This window comes from Pimephales promelas, chromosome 5 (genome assembly GCF_988280905.1).
Source record: "Pimephales promelas chromosome 5, fPimPro1.hap1.1, whole genome shotgun sequence".
NCBI classification, from domain to species: domain Eukaryota; kingdom Metazoa; phylum Chordata; class Actinopteri; order Cypriniformes; family Leuciscidae; genus Pimephales; species Pimephales promelas.
The window spans coordinates 24,606,443-24,617,660 of NC_142773.1; the positions used below are offsets into that span (position 1 = coordinate 24,606,443).

At 36.2% G+C, this 11,218-nt stretch overlaps 1 protein-coding gene across 1 annotated transcript; it reads right to left on the bottom strand.

Moving 5' to 3' along the window:
* Nucleotides 1-1,578: 1,578 nt before the first annotated feature.
* Nucleotides 1,579-11,218, bottom strand: slc1a8b (solute carrier family 1 member 8b). The gene is made up of 11 exons (XM_039654527.2): nucleotides 10,782-11,218; nucleotides 10,138-10,217; nucleotides 9,553-9,768; nucleotides 8,097-8,139; nucleotides 7,800-8,010; nucleotides 7,040-7,139; nucleotides 5,595-5,828; nucleotides 5,203-5,397; nucleotides 2,644-2,778; nucleotides 2,444-2,561; nucleotides 1,579-2,289 (listed from the first exon to the last, which is right to left on the bottom strand). Exons 1-11 carry the CDS (start codon nucleotides 11,028-11,030, stop codon nucleotides 2,140-2,142), a joined length of 1,731 nt encoding a protein of 576 aa, XP_039510461.2. The 5' UTR covers nucleotides 11,031-11,218; the 3' UTR covers nucleotides 1,579-2,139.

Sequence of the window (11,218 nt, forward strand, 5' to 3'; positions counted from 1 at the left end):
TTTGAAGGAGAACCAGACAGTTTATGGTGCCCATTGACTTCATAGTAGGAGAAAAAATACCAAGTCAATGGGGTCCATCAACTGTATTGTTGCCAACATTCTTCAAAGTATATTGTTCAGCAGAAGAAAGAAACTCATACAGGTTTGGAACAACATGAGGGTGAGTAAATTGACAAATTTAAATTTTTGGGTGAACAATCCTTTTAAAATCAGGTGGATTCTGATGTTATGCCTTAGCTCAAAATAGTTCCGAAAGTAATTCAATGATATTGTTTTTCTGTGCCGTTCTAGTTGTGGTTTGTACCATGCTAATATATTTAGAAGGACTGTTTGTTTAGAGCTATCTTAGTTGATGGTTATCGCCCTTGGTGCGAATGGGTCTTTAAACCCCGAGACCTCATGACAAACACTAAATTACCACATTTCATATTTCTAATTTTGAGGATGACATCTTAAGTATTTATTTTTCAGGCATCAGACCAAATCATAAATATACAATCTGACAACGTTTGACTTTTTTGATTTGGCCAATGGAGTGCCGTTTATTTTGCCTTTCTCAGTGGTTCATATTCAACTTTTTCCAGAGTTTTTCAGTTGTAGTTCACATTAATGACCAGTGGGGAAGATAGAAATGGATAGAAGCTCAATCTAACAGTTGTACAGTCATGTTCCTCAGCTTTTGAGGTCTTCCAAATATTAGTTTGTAAAGCCCCACATAGGTTCCTCTGTTGTTGGACAAACCCATGAATTTTTCCAAGATGCCCTGTGTAAATTGATCATTTTCAGCACAGACAGTTCTTAGGCTCCCTCTGCTACATGACTTAAGGTTGGTATTGTGTGTGCGTGCATATATTTATATTATTGGTGACTGACATTAATCCTAAATGTTTTTGTACAGTGACTCACTGTTTTTGGTCAGGTTTGTAATAAGCAGTTTACTATTCTTGCATCATCTGTTACTTTATGGTTCATGTGAACCTATTAGCAGCTTTACAGCCACTGTTGGTTACATGTCATTTATATAAAACACTTGGCATTCTCTTTTTGTGCACGTTTTGGCATATGTGCAATATTGAAAAGTGATTCATAATGAATAGTAGTAATTATTATAGCAACCGTTTCCCTTTTCATCTTTTTGATATTATGATGTTTAAAAAAATTATATTGCCCAATGTTAAGTCAACTGAGATACCAGTTGTAAGAAATATCAAATAGGATTTACTGGACGGTTGCTCATTTTAAGCCTTAATTTATGTAGAATATACTGGAAGTTTATTGAATGGTAGAATTATTTATATAGCTTGTGTATGGTTTTATGTGTTGATATTGAGTGTCTTAATTTTTTTTTAAGTACTTCTTGATTCTACATTGAACTTCTGTTATGAGCTACTGTCTAACGTGTAGTTGTGAAATAAAATATCAGGCATCATTGCAAAATCAGAAAATTTGTGTCTTGGTATTAGTAAACTGATAGTGAAGTAGATTTAGGAGTATTTACATTTTTTGGTTTGAGTTTTTTGGTAAATTTTAAAAAGTATAAATTAATCTTTGTACAGTATGAATAATGAAGACCAATAACAAGATTAACAATTTTATTAAGAAAATAAACAAACATAATCAAGCATGATAATCTATATTCCATCCTACTTGAAATGAACAGTGAATGTGTGCTCTGAACATTAGTAATAGAGATACACAATCACTGTTCTTGCAGTCATTAAAAAAATCAGTTTGTCACCGTACACTGTATGACAAGGCAACTGATGATCCGTAATTGGAGCCCCAGTTGATTTACTAGCTGTGTAAAAGTTCCTGTTTGTACATGGTTTTATTATTGTGGTCTAGTTTTAGTTTTGCTGTCATTAACTACTGCATTAAGGCAATTCTAAAAGATGAACATTAAAAAAACAAAACATGTTTTTGTAATTTACAAAACCTCCAAGTTAAGGTGTCAAAAGCACTCAAATATCCTCAATTTTCACGTTCACCAAAGGCGAATGTTGAGGTAACAGTAACATCTGTGATGTAAAAAGACAGAATGGCACAAATATATATATATATAACAAAGGGGAGGTAAAGAGGGAAGGTTTTTGTGAAGTCAAGGCAGCTTCTGTTCCTCCTTGGTATCATCTGTCAAAGTTAGACTTGGCAGAGGTTGTAACATGTCGGCTTCTCGATCACCTGATCGCCCATAACCTCTAAGATGTAGTCCCTATTACCCAGTAGTGGAGTTTCAGATGTGGGAAAACTTTGCACGCTTTGGTTTCCAAAAGATATCAAAGTATCTCTCTGCAAGACAATATACAGCCATTATTCAGTTGTCAAATATGTCAGCTTTGACTACTTGTTGCAGGTGAACAACGGACCACTACTGCACGATACTTGCTTATTTGCATATTTTCTAGTTAGAAATATGGTTGAGCACATAGTGGATATATCTTACTCTTTCTGAGGGGTTTGTGGATGGGACGTTTTTCTGAAAGTCCTTTTTGCACACGTGAGCCATGATTCCTGCGGCTAAGGCGTCTCCAAGCACATTGATCATTGTTCGAAATCGGTCCCTATTAAAAAAAAAATACACATGACATTGACTTTCTATTGTGGTTTATAAGTAGTAGCACTCATGCAGTATGTTGTACTTACAGGATCCAATCGATAGCTACAATGAGTGAGATATCATCTGGAGGCAAACCCACTGAGGTAAGCACAATAACCATGGTAACAAGACCAGCCTGTGGGATTCCAGCGGCTCCAATGCTTGCTGCTGTCGCTGTGATACTGAGAAAAGAATCAGCCAAGTCACATGAGGCGATCACTGGCAAATACAGCTTTGTTACTGTATACTATCGGTCAGAAGTTTGGAATAATTCAGGTTTTTGAAAGATGCTCAAGGCTGCATTTATTTAAAGGATTAGTTCACCCAAAAATGAAATTTCTACCATTAAATGGTTGCTTCAACCAAAAAGATATTTTAGATTTAGTCCGAGAGGTTTCTGTCCCTCCACTGAAAACGTATGTGCGGTATACTGTCATTGTACAGAAAGGAAATAAAGACATCATCAAAGTAGTCCACGTGACATCAGTGGGTTAGTTAGAATTGTTGAAACAGTCATTTGGTCTAAAAATAACAAAAACGTAGACTTTTGTGTTCTACGAGCATTGTATTCTCTGTTGTCAAGCTGCGTTCATTGACACTGGTGACGTAAGACGCTGCTGACGTGTAATCTTGTGCACCCGAGCTTCGTTAACAGTCTGAGGGAGACGCACTCTGTAAAGAAAAAAAAATCTTCGCAAACATGTCTAAGGATTTCCATACAGAGGAAGACTTTCATTTTTTTGCCCAGGCATATTTATTTGAACCTGAATACACAGACGCACCAGATTACACGTCAGCACTGCAGACTCGTGAACGCAGATTGACAACAGACCCGGAAGACAGAAGAAGAATAAAGTCGTAGTTTTTGTTATTTTTGGACAAAAAAATGTATTTTTGATGCTTCAAAAAACTCTAACAGACAGTATACCATACATTTTCAATGGAGGGACAGAAAGCTCTCGGACTAAATCTAAAATATCTTAAACTGTTCTGAAGATAGACGGAGGTCTTAAAGGCTTGGAACGACATGAGGGCGAGTCATTAATGTCAATTTTAATTTGGGGTGAACTAACCCTTCAGTTACTCACCCTCATGTCAATCCAAACCCATAAGAACCCATTATTGGCCGACACTGTTCACGTGAGTAACACAATGTATGTGTGTGGTGCTGACGCAAGAGCTGGCCAATAATGAGCCTGCGTTCTGACGTAGAACCTGGAAGTGCTGCACTGTTTACTATGTGATCAGTGTAAGAGACTGACACAGAACCAAATAAATTGTTAATTAAAGGGTTGTTTTTTGCACACAAAAAGTATTCTTGTCGCTTCATAACATTAAGGTTGATCCACTCTAGTCACATGTACTATTTTAACAATATTTTTACTACCTTTCTTGGCCTTGAAAGTTGCAATAAACCTACGGCTGGTTCAGAAACCTCTCCGATTTCATCTAAATATCTTAATTTGTGTTCCAAAGATGATGAAAGTGTGAGTAATTAATGACTAAATTTCATTTTTGGTCGAACTATCTGTTAAAAGAAGTAATATTGTGAAGATATCAGAATGGTTTTATTTAAAATGTAATTTATTCCTGTGATTTATTTCCGTCCTTCGGATGAGACGTTAAACCGAGGTCCTGACTCTCTGTGGTCATAAAAAATCCCAGAATGTCTTTTGTAAGAGCAGGGGTGTAACCCCGGCATCCTGGCCAAATTTGCCCAGTAGCCTCTGTCCATCATGGCCTCCTAATCATCCCCATATACACCAATTGGCTTCATCACTGTCTCCTCTCCACCAGTAAGCTGGTGTGTGGTGAGCGTTCTGGCGCAATATGGCTGCCGTCGCATCATCCAGGTGGATGCTGCACATTGGTGGTGGTTGAGGAGATCCCCCCCCTTCTATGTGAAGCGCTTTGAGTGTCCAGAAAAGCGCTATATAAATGTAACGAATTATTATTTTTATTATTTGATGGAGTTTCTCCAGTCTCAGTCTGAGTCACACTATCCTTTCAGAAATCACTCTAATATGCTGATTTGGTGCTCAACTAGTTCAACTATCAATTTTGAAAACCATTTTTCCTCTAATATTTCTGTGAATAGTTAAATTTTCCATTACTGTTAAATTTTTTTCTGGATTCTTTGATGAATAGAAAGTACAGTATTTGTTTGAAATAGACAAAACATCTTTACAGTCACTTTGATCAATTATGATCAAATGTATCCATGCTGAATAAAAGTATTGATTTCTTTCATTTAAAGAAAAATCTTACCTCAAACTTTTGAATAGTAATATATCATGGTTTCCACATATTAAGCAGCAAAACCTGTTTACATTTATAATTCGAAATGTTTTATGAGCACCAAATGATCATATTAGAATGATTTCTGAAGGATCATGTGATACTGAAGACTGGAGTAATGATGCTGAAAATTCAGCGTTGCATCACAGGAATAAATTACACTTGAAAATTCAATTAGAAAAGATCTTTCAAATGAACGCAGCCTTGGTGAGCATAAGAGACTTCTTCCAAAAGCATTACACATCTTAATTATTCCAAACGTTTGACTAGTAGTGTACATCGTTCTGAATGTAGCCAAAATACTTTACCTAATAGTAACAAGTTGTCCAAAGTCAAGCTCGTACTCATTGACTTGAGCAATGAAGATGGCTGCCACTGCCTCATATAGTGCTGTGCCATCCATATTGATAGTGGCACCCACAGGAAGTACAAATCGAGCGATTTTACGATCCACATGGCAGTTTTCCAGTAAGCATTTCATTGTGATGGGCAGAGTAGCTGAACTGGAGAAAGATGAATAAGGAATAAAACCATTAGTTGCATATTAATTTCAAATATAATATTATTATTATTATTATTCATATCATATAAAAATATTATTCCATTTAATATGATCTGAACTATTCTCTGAAATAAATTGTGGATTAACTCTAGTTTATGTTGCAGTGAGCTAAAAGCCTGTTCAAAATGGTTTCCTTACCTGGATGAAGTTGCCAATGCGATAACCAGAGCCTGCAGGAGGCCACGGATATAGCTAAAGGGGTTTTTCCTGGTGAACATGAAGAAGAACATTGGCAGCAAAATCACACCATGTACGAACAGCCCTGCCAGAACTGTGATGAAGTACATTCCCAGTTTCTCTGCGAGGACTGCAGGATCATGCATGTCCAGGATTTTCCCAGCAACCAGAAATACAATTCCAAATGGGAAGTACCTGTACAAAGAGACTGGGGTATTAAAACATTATATATAATACTGCACATTATATACATTGCCGTTCAAAAATTTGGGATCTGTGAGTTTTATGTTTTTAATGCTCTCTAAAGGCCATTGCACACCGAGTCGGAAATTCGTGTCCGAAATTTCCGCACATTAAAAATAAATACGACCTCACATTATGTCAATCACGCTTGCACACTGCCTCCGAAACTTTCGTCCGTCATTAAAAAAAAATCAAATCGGGTTTGATTTTCTGCGTTTTTCGCATCCGTAGCAAGCAGTTTGAATGGAGTTTTAATCGTGTTTCACGAATTCACGAATACAAAAAAACGCATACGAAAATGTCAAACTCAGTGTGCAATGGCCTTAAGGCTGATTTTATAAAAAACAAATATTGTGAAATATTATTACAATTTAAATAAATGTTGTCTATTTGAGCATTTTAAAATGTAATTTTTAGCGCTTTCTATTTCAGATAAATGCTGTTCTTTTGAACTTTCTATTCATCAAAAAATCCTGGGGAAAAAATGTACACAACTGCTTTCAATATTGATAATGATAATAATAGTTTCTTGGGCAGCAAATCATCAAATTAAAATGATTTCTGAAGGATCATGTAACATTGAAGACCGGACTAATGATGCTGAAAATTCAGCTTTGCATCACAGCACTAAATTACTTTTTAAATTATATTTAAATAGAAAACTGTTTTTTTTTATTGTAATATTTCACAATATTACTTTATTGTTGTTTTTTGATCAAATAAATGCAGCCTTGGTGAGCATAAAGGACTTCTTTCAAAAACATTAAAAATCTTACCGATCCCAAACTTTTGAACAGCACTGTATATGTAATTATATAGAAGGTGCATTCACTTAACTAAGATTTAATTTCATTACTAATTGACCAAATCAGCTTTTCATTTCACCTGACTCTTAAGCACATTTCCACTGCTAACATTTAATAGAATAAGGAAGCGTAAAGCTGCTTTTAAACTATTACCCTAATGTATTGTAGAGAGCGTATTAAAGAGATTGCTTAGTTGGCTGTCCACTTGTTTTGGTCAGAGATGCTGCTTTATTTGACAGTCACATGCTTCTTTCACATGTTTGCATGACAAAACATGAGGACTGTCCTAGAAGTGATGTAATAAAGTTTCTAGTCCCAGTTAGGTCATTTCGGGCAATCTGATCCACATCTACTCACCACATAGCAGCATTGATGATCTTCATGACACATTCATTGACACAAAGACACACATTCACCAGGGGTGTACCTCTGGATCCCATTCTACCAAGTAGAAGACCTGGGGAACAACAACAACAAAAAAAGATTTTTATCAAAATTGTCAGTAAACATGTTAATAATGCTATAAAAGTTCTCTAATATCAAATAAATGTTTTCTAGTCTAGTATTTTTAAATTGTAATAATGTTAATGTTTTTACTGTTTATTTTTATCTAATGCAGCCCGGTTGAGCATGAGAGACTTCTTTAACCCAAAATAAATAAATAAAAATCTTACCAACACCAAACCTTTGAGTATACATTTCTTATAATAGACATCACAAAGCCCTTCTATGTTTCACCAGCCTTTAAAGGCAACTTTTCAAATCAATGCAATAAGTCCCGCTCTGCATGTTTTCTCATTAAATATCTTGTTCAGTAAATAGGCTGCCTGCCAAAACTCTTTCACGTTGACTTAAATGCTCCAAATTGTACAATAAATCTTTGCTTCCCTGCTGAAAAGATCAACATTGATGGTCACCATTATATGTTGTATTTTGGACATTAGTCTCCAACATGCAATGCTGGCGTCCCTACTAGACTTTTAAACTAGTTTATCCTGCTAGCTTTACTGGAGAACTCTTTTGCCGGCATCAAACCGACACTTACAAGCTCAATCTGGTCTATGGTGATCTTTTCAGCAGAGTTGAATGGTGATATAACAGTCCAATCCATACACACCCATAGTGGCAGAGAAAATGACAATTCCTAGCACATTCATCCCATTGCTTCTCCCTGGTACAATCTTATAGTGGATTTCTGGAGGAGGGGTGAGTTCCAAAAACACTGGGTGACCCATCTTGGGGTTTTCATAGTCTGGCATAATGTACACAAAGTTGGCTTGTGATGATTTTGCACTGTTTTTAAAATTAGGCACAAGTTCTGTCTTATACTGAAACAGAAGAGCACAGAAGGACAAGGATTAGGTACAAAAACAGTAGAGGATTAATTCCTCTGATCTTCATGTGTTTCTCTCACCTGCTGAAATGTGGCTTCAATCAGATTGGATGGAATCATGTTCCTGTTGGGGAAACAAAACCATAAGCAAGGGCATATATTTAAAACTATATACAATCATAGCTATTTCAGCAAAATAGCTAATTTTCATGAGTATATGCTATTAGCCTGTTTTCTGAGGCCAACACAGTGCAAAAATGGCTCATCGTTTGTTTTTAGAATCACTGGATTTGATTAATGTACAAGGCTCTGGCACGGCCAGCTAGCTAAACGGTAAAGAAACAAAAAGCAGATCTGCCGTAGCTCAGCCTAAAGACTTGTAGGGCAGAGGCTATTGGTGAATGCTTTATTTATAAAGTACCAATTCTACTGCTGTGTCCCTCACTAAAATCCAATTAAATCTGGTCAGGAGCTCAGGAGCATCTTTCGCACTTGAGAAAAGCTGTCATTTTACATCCTCTTTAGAGGCTTTCTAAATATACCTAATTCCAATCCTTCAGTCCAGTGACGGGATAGCACAAAAGGGAAGCTTAAGCCTTGTAGACTTGATTGCAGCTTGAAAGTTATGTAAGTTCCACATGTTTCTCAATGTGTTTCTTAGACTGATAAGTAAAACTTGTTTACAGTTCATAGTTCAAATGGTAAGAAATTGTTTGATTTTTTTTATTCAAATGAAATAATACTACTATTTTGGTGTCCCCGCCACTGGACTACTAGTTTAACCACATATAAATAATGTAAAAGATTTAAATTTCAAAAGAGAGTCAGAGAAGCTTGATTTTTGACGTGGGGATTCTGGGGAATTGATTTGATTTTGGGGCATTACTAATTTGCTAAAACAATGTCTACACAAGTATTTGGCAACTGGTTAACACTATAGACTATTCACTATATTTCTACCCAAGTGAGGTGGAAAAGGTAAATAATGAACAAGTTGTTACATTTTGATTTAACATAATGAATACAAACACCGATGAATTACAATTGGACCAAGTAAGAAATATTAAGGACGTAATTAAGGAATTAAGAACATAAATGTAGTCTGTTTTGATTTCATATTGACTTGAAAGCCATTTGATGATGACAAAGAAATAAAGCTTGTTTGTCTACATTTGTCCCTTTCAAGGTAAGTCAGTCCACTCGACGGCTGTCTTGGCAATGATCTAGAGCATATATTTTTTGTCAATGAAAGAAGCACACACAGGTCTTCTGCTTGAATGGACAACCTAAAATCTATAACATATTTGGAATAACCAATCAAATCTGACAGTAAATGCTGAAATAATAGCTTTCAGGTTTCTCTAAATAATGTGTATTCACATTCTGTACCAATAAAACAAAGACAATCAGCTTTTAATAAGCCGATTGGCTCATTTAATTAAAGGGTGGAACTTCCTTTCCAACAGCCACCATGTTAAGAGCAAATTCTAAAATTTATAAAACCCAGAGTTAAGATCTGATATTACTGTAAAGTTACCTGATCAAATCCAGCAGGGCGTCGGCAGACGTCATCACTGGCCCTCCTGCAGCTTTATGTCCCTCTTTTTCAGTACCAGTTCCGGGATGAATTATCAGCACCAGAATAATCCCCACAATAACAGCAATGAAGGTAGTCCACAGGTAATATGTGATGGTGAGAAGGCCCAGGCGTCCACTGGCCTTGGTGTCCATAGCAGACAAGCCAGACATTAAACTGTAAGGAAAGTGTTGGAGTTTCAATCAATAGGTGTGTCAAGTCAAACATACTATGTTACTAAAAGTTCCCTTTCCTCTATAATTTGTAGAAGTGTCAAGTGTTTTTTTAAGTATGTTTAAAATGTTAGACTCAAAAATAATAGGCATACTCTTTACAACAATCAGCTATCCCACTATTTTTATTGAAAGGGTTTTAAATACAGATGAACCTCAGAAGTAAAGCATTACTTATGATGGAATTTTTTTTTTCCTGTTGTATATTTTGTTGGTTTCTCAAAAATATCATATACAGTCTGTATGTTTGGCCTCAGAAATGCTGACATCTTGAATGAAAGTGAAACTAAACATAACTGACATGGTGAGTTACCTGGATGTGATGAGAGGAAGAATCAACATTTTCAGCATTCTCATTAGGAGTTCTCCAGGAAAAGAAAAATAGATTTTTGCCTGAGGTAAAAGGGATAACAGAACTTTGAGTGACTTTGCTAGTAAATATTTCAATTCATTTCCTAAGCCTATTATTTCAGTAAAATCCCTGAAGAATTGTGTCAGTTGAATATTCTAAGTAAAGCGTGTTTATCCAAGTTGACTATTTACAGATCACAAAACCCAGATGTTCACATCCTTAGCAGGACTATCAGGATTTAAGCATAGCGTCTGTATGCCACATAATAAGGCTGGGAAATATATGTAACTTCTTTAAGAAGAAAATTTATCAACAACATAAGTTAAAGGAATGTTCCAACTTCTATACGCTCTATTGACGTATATCACTTTCAGACAATAATTTTGAGTCATCTCTCGATTTGTAGAAAACAAAAAATGTAGTTCAATACATTACATTCAAATCGAGCTTTATACTTGTTGAGCAATAATTTTCCTTTATACAGTTACTATAAGCGCTTCTTGTTCTGATAAGGCACAGACAATTGAATTTTTCAATTGTCACTTTGTCCTCTTTTTTGCTTAATCAAGGCAATAACAAAATTGAAGCTTTAGGTGCTAAGTTACCTGTGTTGACAAGTTCAAACTTCTCAATGTGAATCCCACCGCACAGCCTGACATTACCGCTAGCACTGATAAGGTGAGCAAGCCGTTCCTTTTGCAGTAGTCCTTTACCCATTGTCGCAACTTTGCAGATATTGAGTTCTTGATAAGTTTCTTGAAATATTCCACCATGTTCCTCCAGGGACCCGCGGGAGGGGAATGGCACTGTGAAGATGCCCGCCTTGAGCTAGGCCGACTCTGGTTCTCTTCCATGCTTAGACCTGTGTGGGCAGGGAGTGCTGCGAGAGAGAGCCTTTCGGTGTATATCTTTTCTAACAGATTACGCAATCAAGTATCCAAACCACTGCTTCCGAGGCAGCAAAGTCAGAAGCGATTAAGGGTATTAAAATAACCTAGCCAATAGTCTGGAGGCCATTGACTGTGGAAAGATGGAAATGTGG